This window comes from Nyctereutes procyonoides, unplaced genomic scaffold, assembly GCF_905146905.1.
Source record: "Nyctereutes procyonoides isolate TBG_1078 unplaced genomic scaffold, NYPRO_anot_genome, whole genome shotgun sequence".
NCBI lineage: Eukaryota > Metazoa > Chordata > Mammalia > Carnivora > Canidae > Nyctereutes > Nyctereutes procyonoides.
This window is the reverse complement of record NW_026575120.1, coordinates 7866271-7880176: the sequence shown is the minus strand read 5'-3', so window position 1 is coordinate 7880176 and position 13906 is coordinate 7866271. Positions and strand designations below refer to the sequence as shown.

The window sequence follows — 13906 nt, the reverse complement described above, 5'->3', positions numbered from 1 at the left end:
ACAACCAACTACTTAGGGTTGTTCAATTTCATAGGTAGGAGTCATTCTAGTCATTCTTGATCCCTCCTCTCCCATTAATCCATCCACAAATCCTGTTGATTCTACTTTGTAAATATTCCAAATCCGTGGCGCCTGGATGGCTCAGTGGCTGAGCATCTATCTGCCTGTGGCTCAGGTCGTGATTCCAGGGTCCTGGGATCATGTCCTACAGGGGGCTCCTCATAGGGAGCCTGCTTCTCCCTCTGCCTGTGTCTCTGCCTCTCTCTCTCTCTGTCTCTCATGAATAAATTAAAAAAAAAAAAAACAATTCAACATAAAGAGGGAAACATGAAGGTTAAATCCACCACTAATATATCCAAAGACGGACTGATTCTCCACAGGTCCACCATTTTTCCTGTTTTCCCTTTATCACTCCAACAACCAACTACTTAGGGTTGTTCAATTTCATAGGTAGGAGTCATTCTAGTCATTCTTGATCCCTCCTCTCCCATTAATCCATCCACAAATCCTGTTGATTCTACTTTGTAAATATTCCAAATCCGTGGCGCCTGGATGGCTCAGTGGCTGAGCATCTATCTGCCTGTGGCTCAGGTCGTGATTCCAGGGTCCTGGGATCATGTCCTACAGGGGGCTCCTCATAGGGAGCCTGCTTCTCCCTCTGCCTGTGTCTCTGCCTCTGTGTGTGTCTCATGAATAAAATCTTAAAAGAAAAAATTCTAAATCTGTGAACGTTTTTTTCATCAGTTATCATCCTAGTCCAGGCCATCATCACTACTTGCCTACTTCACTCAGAGCCTCACTTGCTTCACTGCTTCCACTACAGCCTCCTTCCCACACATTCTCCACAGAATCCACTGACTGACTAATAATCTCTTCGCCCAATGTGGAGCTTGAACTCACGGCCTGAGATCAAGAGTCGCACGCTCCACAGACGGAGCCAGCCAGTCCTCTAGTGACTCTCAAAGCCTTAGGGATGTGCTTAACCTCCGCCAAGTCTTGTTTCCTCAAGCGTAGGATGAGGATTCTACTAAGTACAGACGCCCCCTCCCCCATAGTTATAATGCAGATTGGATAAGATAATGGATAAACAGCACTTAGAGCGAGGCTTGTAACAGATGCCCAGTGACATGTTGTCATCTCAAGCCACTCTCCCCCTAAGTCTCCCTGATCCATCAACAGTGGTCTTCAGCCCTTTCCTCCAACAGGTCACAATTCCTTTCGTCTGGAATGTTTGGACTCTGGCTCCGTAGCATTTCCTTAAATTCCTTAGAAGGCCTCTATCACCACCTCGCCCTACTTCTTTGTGAGCGTTCAAGACAATCTGAAAGTAGCGTCTACGCGCGTCCTGCGCTTCCCGCCAGCCTGTGTCCCCTTGCACGCGAAACCAGACGGACGCCTCCAGCGCGAAGACCGGTCGACCTCCCTCAGAGCGGCTGCGGACCCGGCGCCAGAAGAGAGACGGGCGCGGTGCGGTCTGGGAATTGTAGTCCCAGACGCCGAAGAAGACGCGACCGCGAGACAGGAATTCGAACACATTCATGGGAAAGTTATGCGGCTGTGAATGCCAGAATGGAAAAGACAACACTTACCTAGATCAGGGCTCCCACGCCGGAGCTCCAGACACAAGATGGGGAGAGCAGAGAGGAGGAAAATGCCAACAACCCCACGAGAAGCCATGGTGGCGGGAGCGCCGCGTCCGGGCGGGAGCCCCGCCTCTTCCGGTTGCGCCTTCCTCTGGACGGTAAGGAACGGAGCCCTTAGTGAGGGGGCGGTCTTCGGGGTCGGCTAGACCCTGAAGCCCGGTGGTTGGTTCGACTACGATAGCCCCTGTTTTTGAACTCATAACCTGTAGCCTTATATCAGAAGAAATGCAGATCATCTCCCCACGTCACATTATGTCCAGAAGAGATGGCGTGCCTGGCAGCCCCCCTCCCTGGCCAGACGTGAGATAGCAGAGCTTGGGCGCTGGCGGCTGCACCCGGGAGGCCGGGCCCGCAGCGCTCGTCCCTCGGCGGCGAGTTGGACTCTGGAAGCTGTGAAAGAGAACTCTGAAGAGTAAAACGCATTGGAAGATAAAGTGTAGTGTTACTGTGAATGACTTACCTTGGCGTCATGGTTCTATGACCTCATTGCTATCCCATGACTCGCCTCTGTGGCGCTTCTGCCCACCTGCAACTCTTAAATGACAGTGGTCTCCACAGTTTACAAAGTTTCTTGCTTTAAAGTTTTGTGTTCTGGCCCATCCATCAATCCTCCCACCTCACCCTTCTGTGGAGTCCAACACATTTATTGAACTCCCCAGTGTGCCTGGTACTGTAGAACTATGGGAAATTCAAATATATGTAAGTTACTAAATTTGTCCTCAAGAAACTCAGTTTACTAGCCCTGCCTGTAAACAGATAAATACAGGGACGCCTGGGTGGTTCAGTGGTTGAGCATCTGCTTTCAGCTCAGGGCAGGATCCCAGTCTGGGGATGGAGTCTGCATCCCGCTCCCTGCAAGGAACCTGCCTCTCCCTCTGCCTATGTCTCTGTCTCTGTCTGTGTCTCATGAATAAATTAAAAAAAAAAAAACAAAACGGATGAATATAATACAGCACTTGAGTGCTATGATAGGGATACCCACCCCGTACAATGAACTCTACCCCAGTGGTTTGGGGGGAAAGCCTTCAAATTGTGTTGTAAATGTCAGGAGTTGAGTGGAGGATTGGCAGTGAGGACTAAAGGAAGAGTGGGATTTCAAATTTAGGAAGCAATGCAGAGGAATTACCAGTTCAAGTATATAATGGTTTAAATAGTTTAAATATTAAATACTTAATAGTTTAAAATAATGCAGTTTAAAGTTTGAATGGAGGGACCGCTCAGTGGTTGAGCATCTGCCTTTGGCTCAGGTCATGATCCCAGGGGTCCTGGGATCGAATCCTGCATCAGGCTCCTCACAGGGAGCCTGCTTCTCCCTCTGCCTATGTCTCTGTCTCTCTCTGTGTGTCTCATGAATAAATAGTAAATCTTATAAAAATTTTTTTTATATCAAGTCCCACATCAGGCTTCCTGCATGGAGCCTGCTTCTCCCTCTGCCTGTGTCTCTGCCTCTCTCTGTGTGTCTCTCATGAATAAATAATATTTCAAAAAAAAAGTTTGAATGGAGATGTATACATAGGTTGGAGCTAGGCCCACAGGGAACTTTGCTTTGTTTATGGGCTAAGAACTTTGTCCTGAACCTGAAAGTGCAAAATAGGAAGGCACAATCTCAAAATCAGTTCGGTGAAGTAATATAAATTATAACATGACATACCAATTAAATAATTAAATATATTGACTCACTAAGAGATTCTTACTTGTTGTCTGTATGAACACAGGAAAAGAAAGTTCCACAGGTCTTACCATATTCATTTTTATACAGTTTCCTCCTTTAGGTATTTTTCTTGTTATTGTTCTCTGGCTTTATATATTCCTCTTTTTTTTAAGATTTTTATTTATTTATTCATGAGAGACAGAGAGAGAGAGACAGAGAGAGAGGCAGAGACACAGGCAGAGGGAGAAGCAGGCTCCATGCAAGGAGCCCGATGCAGGACTTGATCCTGGGACTCCAGGATTATGCTCTGAGCTGAAGGCAGACATTTAACCGCTGAGCCACCCAGGCATCCCTGGCTTTCTATATTCCTAATTTCATCTGTTGATAGCGCCAGTGAATTTCTGTCAAGAGAGTAAAGTGGAGGCTTGCAAGTACTCCAGGGTCATACACATTTTCCAAACTTTGTCCATTGTGAAATCTCTCTCTGTCCATTGTAATTATCTATGCTAACTCCTTGCAAAAAGACCAGCAAAATAATCCGTTTTAGTAAAACCAAGTTTCCCACCCACTACATTAAGGGAGAATACTATCTTGACAAAGTCTTAATAGTGTCTCAGAGAAAAGGTCAAGGATTTTGAAGTTTAGATTGGAGTGGTTTAAGGTGGGCTTTTCAATTCCTTTGTGGGTACCTCACCGGGATTGGACATAGTGCATGGTATAGTAGTTTAGTACTGGTGGGCTGAGCAAGATACCAGACTTGACAGCAGGTGAGTTTCCTTTTTTTGGTAAAGAAGGGGATTTGCCAATTGAGTGATGAGTTCAACTTCTCAGTACCTGAGAGGGAAACTTTTTACCTAGATGAGCAACCTATTGTTCAGATAAATGGATTTTCAGGAAAATTTAAAGTTAATGAGTTATGTACTGACAGCCTACTTACGGGCAAGAATTTCCTGGAACAATAGTAGACTCATTATGGTGATTTATGTAATTCTTTTTTTTTTTTGATTGATGTAATTCTAAGTGATTTTATAACCCATGCACTACGGATGTCTCAGTTCTCACAATACAATCTTATAAACATCCTTGGGTGTAGTATAAGAGAAAGAGATTTTATTTTTTTTTTATTTATTTTTTAATTTCTGTTTTTTTTTTTAATTTTTTTATTTATTTATGATAGTCACAGAGAGAGAGAGAGGCAGAGACACAGGCAGAGGGAGAAGCAGGCTCCATGCACCGGAAGCCCGATGTGGGATTCGATCCCGGGTCTCCAGGATCGCGCCCTGGGCCAAAGGCAGGCGCCAAACCGCTGCGCCACCCAGGGATCCCGAGAAAGAGATTTTAAAATCTACATACTTCATATTAAATTATTAATATTCTTAAAGCACAAATTTCACATTTTTTCTTAACAAGTGATGCAACCTGTTCATGTATTAAAAAGTAGGATTGCAAAAAAAAAAAAGTAGGATTGCCAACATATTTAAAAATTATATATAATTGGGCAGCCCTGGTGGCTCAGCGGTTTAGCGCCACCTTCAGCCTGGGGCGTGATCCTGGAGACCCGGAATCAAGTCCCACGTTGGGCTCCCTGCTTGGAGCTTGCTTCTCCCTCTGCCTGTGTCTCTGCCTCTGTGCATGTGGGTGTCTCTCATGAATAAATAAAATCTTTTTTAAAAATTATATATAATCATATTTGGTAAGGGAACTAATATTTATTAAAATGTAGCCTGAATTATATACATTAAGTGTATCCAAAATGCTTTTGTGATGAAATTTTGGAATTTTGCATTTTAAAAAATCAACTAGTTGGAACGCCTAGCTGGCTCAGTCACTAGATCATGCAACTCTTGATCTTGGGGCTGTGAGTTTGAGCCCCTGTAGAGTATAGAGATTACCTATTTTTAAAAATACTGTTTAAAATTTTTTTTCAGGGCAGCCCAGGTGGCTCAGCAGTTTAGCGCTGCCTACAACCTAGCGTGTGATACTGGAGACCCCGGATCGAGTCCCACGCCGGGCTCCCTGCATGGAGCCCGCTTCTCCCTCTGCCTGTGTCTCTGCCTCTCTCTCTCTGTGTCTCTCATGAATAAATAAATAAAATCTTGGGCGGTAGGCGGGGGGTGGGGGTGACTGAGGTGGGCACTTGACACTTGACGGGATGAGTACTGGGTGTTATTCTGTATGTTGACAAATTGAACACAAATAAAAAATTATATTATAAATAAATAAATAAATAAATAAATAAATAAATAAATCTTTAAAAGTAAAATAAAATAAAAATAAAATAAATTTTTTTTCAATATTTTATTAAGTTATTTTTCAGACAAGGGGTGCCTAGCTGGTTCAGTCTGAAGAGCATGTGACCCTTGACCTTGGGGTCATAATTCAAGCCTAATGTGGGGAGTAGACATTACTTAAAAAATGAAAAGATTGGGATCCCTGGGTGGCGCAGCGGTTTGGCACCTGCCTTTGGCCCAGGGCACGATCCTGGAGACCCGGGATCGAATCCCACATCGGGCTCCCGGTGCATGGAGCCTGCTTCTGCCTCTGCCTCTCTCTCTTTCTCTCTCTGTGACTGTCATAAATAAATAAAAATTTAAAGTAAAATAAAATAAAATAAAAAAATGAAAAGATTACTTAAATAAAACTTTAAAAAGAAAAAAAAGAAAATTTTCAGACAAGAAAGTTAAAAAATGTAGTGAGTATCCATATACCCACCACATTTTATTATACATATTTTAATCACATATCTACGAACCTGTCTTCTCTTTTTTTTTAACTTGTCTTTTTTTTGTAGCATTGCAAAGTTGTAGACATTAAGGGCTCCTGGTGGCTTGGTTAAGTGTCTGACCATTAATCTCAGCTCAGATCTTGATCTCAGTGTCATGAATTCAAGCCCCACATTGGGCTCCACGCTGAGTGTGGAACCTAGTTAAAAATTAAAACAAACAAGCAAATAAACAACAGGTGCCTGCATGGCTCAGTCAGTTAAGCATCTGCCTTCTGTTCAGGTCATGATCCCCCTGGGGTCCTGGGATTAATCCTGCCCTGTGGATTAATCCTTGCTCAGGATTAATCCTGAGCTCCCTACTCAGTGGGGAGTCTGCTTCTTCTTCTTCCTCTGCCCCTCCTTCCTCTCAGGCTCTCTTGCTTTCTCTTTCAAATGAATCAATAAAATGTAAAAAAAAAAAAAAAAAAGTTGCAGACATTAGTACACTTCGCCCAATATACTTCAGTGCGCATATCATTAACTGTATGTTATGATTATGTATACTTGACATGATATGCATACTCTAGCATGCCTATCATTAACTACGAAAAAACGTAAATATCTAAACTGCACATTGCTTGAGTTCCAGTATAAACATTGTTAAAAGATAAACTAAGGGATATTGAAAACTTTAGGTATTTATTTGAGCAAAAATCTATTCGAATTGGGCAGCATCCAATCCAGGAGACACAAAGGAGCTCTGAGACTTTTATAGCCAGAGGAAGAGAGAATAATGAAGTTATTCTAGGCAAAAAATAGGTTGGTTATTGCAAGATTACTTTCCTTTAGGCGATGGCAGGGGTCTATCAAGCAGATTACCTAAGTAGTACTGATGTAGTTTTGGAATATAAGTGAGGTTTAGTGGGATGAGGTCAAGAGCCAATGACCAAGAAAGAATTCTTTTTTTTTTTTTTAGAATTCTTTTTTTTTAATAATAAATTTATTTTTTATTGGTGTTCAATTTGCCAACATACAGAATAACACCCAGTGCTCATCCTGTCAAGTGCCCCCCTCAGTGCCCGTCACCCATTCACCCCCACCCTCCGCCCTCCTCCCCTTCTACCACCCCTAGTTCATTTCCCAGAGTTAGGAGTCTTTATGTTCTGTCTCCCTCAAGAAAGATTTCTTTGGTGCAAAATGGTGGTTTTATTAAAGCACGGGGCAGGACCCGTGGGCAGGAAGAGCTCCTGCCCGGGGCTTGTGAGGGGTGACTGATTATACACCTGGGAATTGGGAGGGGTTTGAGGATAGTATACTCTCTAAGGAATTTTGGAAGCAAGATTTCCAGGACCTTGAGGGGGCTAGCTATTGTTGGGAAAAGGTCACTTATTACCATCTAATAAAACCTGAGTCATGAGACCCTTCAGATGTATGTAGGTGGGCCAGGTGCTTGGAGGATGATTACCAACACATATCTTGGGGGTTTAGAGATAAAGGGACATTTCTAAAGAAATTTGTTGTTGTTGTTGTTGTTGTTAAAGATTTTATTTATTCATGAGAGACACACACAGAGAGAGAGAGAGAGAGAGAGGCAGAGACAAGGCAGAGGGAGAAGCAGGCTCCATGCTGGAAGCCCAATGTGGGACTCCATCCCAGGACTCCAGGATGGTGCCCTGAGCTGAAGGCAGATGCTCAACCGCTGAGGCACTCAGGCACCCTATTGCTAAAGCTTTTTATGATCTCCCCCATCTTCTTTCAAAATACATTGCTAACACAATTAAGTAGAGATTCAAAGGGTGAAAGAGCTATTGAGTGCATGTGTGATTTCCCCCTAGATTTGTCTTCTGAAATAGTGTCCAAGTTCCCCACAAAGCAGACTTGCTGTTCTTGTCAGAAAGATTCCTTCTGCTTACTGTAAAATTCTTTTTGTTAATCTCACTTTCAGTTACAGCTATTCTCTATCTCTTCATGATTTATCCTTTCCTCAGTATTACACACTGAAATTGTGTAACTAGTAATATTTGTTTTATTCCTTCCTCATATTATTTTTATCCTCATAAGTGACTGCAATTATCTTTATTTTTTTTTAAATATTTTTTTAATTTTTATTTATTTATGATAGGCACACAGTGAGAGAGAGAGAGGCAGAGACACAGGCAGAGGGAGAAGCAGGCTCCATGCACCGGGAGCCCGACGTGGGACTTGATCCCGGGTCTCCAGGATCGCGCCCTGGGCCAAAGGCAGGCGCCAAACCGCTGCGCCACCCAGGGATCCCCTGCAATTATCTTTACATATGCATCATAAGAAATGCATGTCATTGAGCAACCTGGTTGTGCAAGATTCTTTGTATACCATTATTTCCTGTACAGACTTCTCAGATTGTTTATAAAAGTACTATTACCACCTTCCAACTAGTATAATAGCTCTTGATCTGTAACCTCAAATAACACAAAGTTGTGATATAAATTAGTCACTGATGAGTCATGAATACATTTCCTACAAATTATACTATAGAGAGAATGCAGAAGGAGAAAGAGGCTACATTAAAAAAAAGGGGGGGGGTATAATGTTAAGTGAAATAAGTCATTCGGAGAAAGACAAATGCCATACAATTTTAGTCATATGGGGAATTTAAGAAACCAAGAAAAAATGAACAAAGGAAAAAGAGACCAAAAAACAGACTCTTAATTCTAGGGAACAAACTGATGGTTACCAGAGGGGAGTAGGGTAGGGGAATGAATGAAATAGGTGATAGGGATTAAGATTATGATGAGTATTGAGTAATGTATGGAATTGTTGAATCACTATAAATATGTAAATATGCATATATACGTATACATATATGCATCATTGAAACTAATATAACTATGTTAATCATACTGGAATTTAAAAAATCATTCACTTGTACCCACGTACAGCTGGTAAATTTTATGTATGTAAATTCTCAATTTTTTAAAAAGATTTTATTTATTCATGAGAGACAGAGACAGAGAGAGAGAGAGAGAGAGAGAGAGAAGCAGAGACATAGGCAGAGGGAGAAGCAGACTCCGTGGAGGGAGCCTAATGTGGGACTTGATCCTGGGATTCCAGGATCACACCCTGAGCCTAAGGCAAAAGCTTAACCACTGAGCCACCCAGGTGTCCCTCAGTGGTTTTTAAAAATAGGTAAATGAAGAGATAAAAAATGATATTTGACATTTTCTCCTACACAAAATACCATGAAAGAATATTGGCTTCTTTAGTTTTTACCATAGGACACTATCTATAATGGTTTCTCTCCGGTAATTGTTAAGAGAATAGACTTCAGAGTTAGGACTCTAGATTTGGGGATCCCTGGGTGGCGCAGCGGTTTGGCGCCTGCCTTTGGCCCAGGGCGCGATCCTGGAGACCCGGGATCGAATCCCACGTCGGGCTCCCGGTGCATGGAGCCTGCTTCTCCCTCTGCCTGTGTCTCTGCCTCTCTCTCTCTCTCTCTCTCTCTCTCACTGTGTGCCTATCATAAATAAATAAAATTAAAAAAAAATGACTCTAGATTTGAATTCCAGCTCTACCGTTTACCAGCGGTGTAGTCTTGTACAGGCTATTTATCTTCTCTGAACCTCAGTCTTTCCATCTATACAATGGAGATAATAATGGTATTTATTTCTTAGGTTGAGGAAGAGATAACATAAAGTTCTTAGCATTACACCTAATAAAGCTCTTAAGCATAGTACTTATTTATATGTTAGTTGTTGGTTTATTTTTTAAATAATTTTTATTTTTTTAAAAGATTTTATTTCCTTATTCCTGAGAGAGACACACAGAGAGAGGCAGAGACACAGGCAGAGAGAGAAGCAGGCACCATGCAGGGAGCCCGATATGGGACTCAATCCCAGGTCTTCAGTATCATGCCCTGAGCCAAAGGCAGATGCTCAACCGCTGAGCCACCCAGGGGTCCCTAATTATTGGTTTATTATTTTGACAAATATTTCACAGTGTCTTGGTGTAAATAACCTAAGTTTTCTAATGTTCAAAGAAAAATTCAATGATGAAATTATTAAGAGATGAAGTAATTGCTTGGGGTTCTGCTATTTTTCACAAAATAACTTAGTTTTCATTCTTGTCTTTTTTTAAAAAATTTTTAAAAATATTTTGTTTATTTATTCATGAGAGACAAGAGAGAGAAAGAGGCAGAGACACAGGCAGAGGGAGAAGCAGGCACCCTGCGGGGAGCCCAATGTAGGACTGGATCCCTGGTCTCCAGGATCACGCCCTGGGCCGAAGGTGGCACTAAACCACTGAGCCACCCGGGCTGCCCCATTCTCATCATTTTTTATTTTTTATTTTTTTTTAAAGAAAAACTAATTTTTAAAAATATTTATTTATTTATTTATTTATTTATTTATTTATTTATGAGAGAGAGAGAGAGAGAGAGAGAGAGAGAGAGAGAGAGAGAGGCAGAGACACAGGAGGAGGGAGAAGCAGGCTCCATGCTGGGAGCCTGACATGGGACTCGATCCCGGGTCTCCAGGATCATGCCCTGGGCCAAAGGCAGGAGCCAAACTGCTGAGCCACCCAGGGATCCCCAATTCTCATCATTTTAAAAGTTTGTTTAGTTTATTTATTGATCTCTACACCAAACATGGGACTCAAACTCAAGACCCAGAGACCAAGAGTCACATGCTTTTCCTAATAAGCCATCGAGTTGCCTCCATTTTCAGCATTTAATATCCTAAATCTACCTCTTATTAACTACCTTGACTATATTTTTAGTATAGCTGATAATTTTTTTCTTTGAAGAAAACTTAGAAACTGTCTGTAATCTTCAAGTGCTTGGGATATGGCTACCTGTTCCCCTTCCCATGTAAGTCAGAACCAAAAGGTAGGGATCCCTGGGTGGTGCAGTGGTTTGGCGCCTGCCTTTGGCCCAGGGCGTGATTCTGGAGACCCCGGATCGAATCCCACGTCGGGCTCCCGGTGCATGGAGCCTGCTTCTCCCTCTGCCTGTGTCTCTGCCTCTCTCTCTCTCTGTGTGTGACTATCATAAATAAATAAAAATTAAAAAAAAAAGAAAAAAAAAAAAAGAACCAAAAGGTAAAAACACTTATATGAAAATAAAACATTTTAGTCCCAAACAATACCTTATAAATCTTTAGTTTCAACATACTGCATAGGTTTATGTAATTAGATGGCAAAAGATTCTTTCCTCCTTTACAACTAGCAAGGATTTATATAGACTTTACCTCCTTTCATCTTCTTTGTGTAGTTTTATGGTGTCATCTTTCTCTCATATTTCCTGGTTCAAAACTTGTCATCCTTGACTATTGTACCCTCCCTCCAACCTTCACTTAGTTATACCTGTCCAATCTGTTTCTTCCTATCTGTTCTCAAAACGGCCTTGGGCTCCTATATAGTCAATTTTACCATCTCCAGTTCATGTCAGATATTTCCAGGGAAAGATATCTCAGAAATTTTCAGCAACTACTTATGGCCTCTGGACTAATGTCTAAACACCTTAGCCTGGGTACAAGCAAGACTTTCCAGGACTCCACAGAACTCCCATTACCCCTTTTTCAAATTTCCTACAGTCCAGTCAATCTGTACTCCTCTACTGATGTATCTATCCACTCATTATCCTACCCCTACGGACTCATTTCCTACAAAGTTATCCTCTTTATTTGACATTCCTACCTCCTTTTTGCCAGCCTTCCCATTTCACAATTGAAGAAGTGATTAGGATAATGTCTGTGGCAGGAAATGAATCCAAGTTTCTCAGACTCTTGACTCCTTTTTTTTTTAAAAGATCTATTTATTTATTTATTTATTTATGTATTTATTTATTTATGTATTTATTTATTTATTTATTTATTTATTTATTTATTTATTTATTTATGATACACACACACACACACACACACACACAGAGAGGCAGAGAGAGAAGCGAGCTCCGTGCCAGGAGCCCGATGTGGGACTCCATCCCGGGACTCCAGGATAGCGCCCTGGGCCAAAGGCAGGCACCAAACCGTTGAGCCACCCAGGGATTCCAGACTCTTGACTCCCCTAAATACTTCAGTGACTCCTAAATACTCCGGTGTGTATCTCCTAAGAAACAAGGATATTGTCTCACATAACCACAGTACAATGATCACAGGAAGAAATTTTGCATCGATGTAGTATCAGGATATATTATATAGGCCACACTTCAGATATCACCAACTATTCTTTATAGTGAATTTTCCCCAATTCAGAATGCCATCCAGGATCAAGCCTGGTCTTTATTTCTCATATTTCTTCAATATTCTTTTTTTTTTAAGATTTTATTTATTTATTCATGAGAGGCACAGAGAGAGAGAGAGAGAGAGAGAGAGACAGAGACAGAGACACAGGCAGAGGGAGAGGGAGAGGGAGAAGCAGGCTCCACGCAGGGAGCCCGAGGGGACTCGATTCCGGATCTCCAGGACCACGCCCGGGGCTGAAGGCAGGCGCTAAATCGCTGAGCCACCCACGGAGCCCCTCTTCAATATTCTTTAACCTGGAATAGATCCTTTGCCTTGCTTTATTTTCAAGACATTGCTAGTTTTTTTTTCTTTCTTTCTTCTTTCTTTTTTTTTTTTTTTTACTTTTTAAAACTATTATTTGAAAAAAAAAAAAAACTATTATTTGAAGGGGGGGGGCGCAGAGGAAGAGAATCTTTAAGCAGACTCCCCAGTGGAGCATGGAACCCATGGTGGGGCTCAATCCCAGGACCCGTGAGATCATGACCTGAGCTGAAACCAAGAGGGGGGACACTCAACTGACTGAGCCACATAGGTGCCCCAAGACATTAACATTTTTTTTTTTTAAAGAATAAGGCTAGTTGTTTGTAAAATTCTCCTCAGTGTGGGTTTTTCTGAACCTTACCTCGTGATTAGATTCAGATTAGGGGGCAGCCCCAGTGGCTCAGCGGTTTAGCGCCACCTTCGGTCCAGGGCGTGATCCTGGAGACCTGGAATCGAGTCCCGTGTCGGGCTCCCCGCATGGAGCCTGCTTCTCCCTCTGCCTGTGTCTCTGCCATTCTCTCTCTCTGTGTTTCTCAGGAATAAATAAATAGAATCTTAAAAAAAAAAATAGATTCAGATTAGGGATTTCCAGCAGGAATACTACATAAGTGAAGTTGTGTGCTTCTTAGTGAATCACATCACAGAGCACACTATGACAGTCTCATTAGTGACAATATTCAACTTCAATCACTTGGGTATGACAGTGTCTGGACCCCTGTAAAGTTGCTTTCCTCCCTTTGTGATCAATAGTAATCTGTGGAGACATATTCTAAGACTGTCAAATTTTCACCCAAGTGGCTTTAATATTCACTGATGTTTAATGACACACTTATCACTATGATAGTTGCAAAATGGTGACTTTCCTAACTGTTGCTCCTTCTACATTTATTACATGGATTTGTACTGGAGGAACTTTCCCTTCTTCCCCTATCTTACTTTTTAAGCAGGATTTTAAGAACCTTAAAAAATAAAATGGAGGAGTGCGTGGGTGGCTCAGGGGTCGAGCATTTGTCTTTGGCTCAGGTTGTGATCCTCTGGTCCTAGGATCAAGTCCCCTATCAGACTCCTCAAGGGAGCCTGCTTCTCCCTTTGCCTATGTCTCTGTCACTCTCTGTGTCTCATGAATAAATAAAATATTTTAAAAAGAAAGAAAGAAAGAAAGAAAGAAAGAAAGAAAGAAAGAAAGAAAAAGAAAGAAAAAGAAAAGAAAGAAAGCTGATGCCATTTTAACTGGAGTGTAGTTAGTTCCCATTCTGCTTCAAGGTGCTGGGTGAGTTTCTCTGGACACGGACTTTCATTCCTGGGCCTCCAGTTGAGGGCTCTCAGCCTGTGGGTGATGGGCTGGGTCATATTCCTGCAAAGGGTGGACTATCATCACACAAATTCGAAG

General features: G+C 42.0%; 1 protein-coding gene across 3 annotated transcripts in view; it reads right to left on the bottom strand.

Annotated features, from left to right (window-relative positions):
• Positions 1-13906, bottom strand: part of UBXN8 (UBX domain protein 8) — a 101992-nt gene that overhangs the window by 27445 nt on the left and 60641 nt on the right. For all 3 annotated transcript variants that reach the window (XM_055334677.1, XM_055334679.1, XM_055334678.1), the window contains one exon: positions 1590-2033. In XM_055334677.1, coding sequence (XP_055190652.1) covers positions 1590-1677 — 88 coding nt within the window. In that variant the 5' untranslated portion in view covers positions 1678-2033. The remainder of the gene's footprint in view (positions 1-1589; positions 2034-13906) is intronic.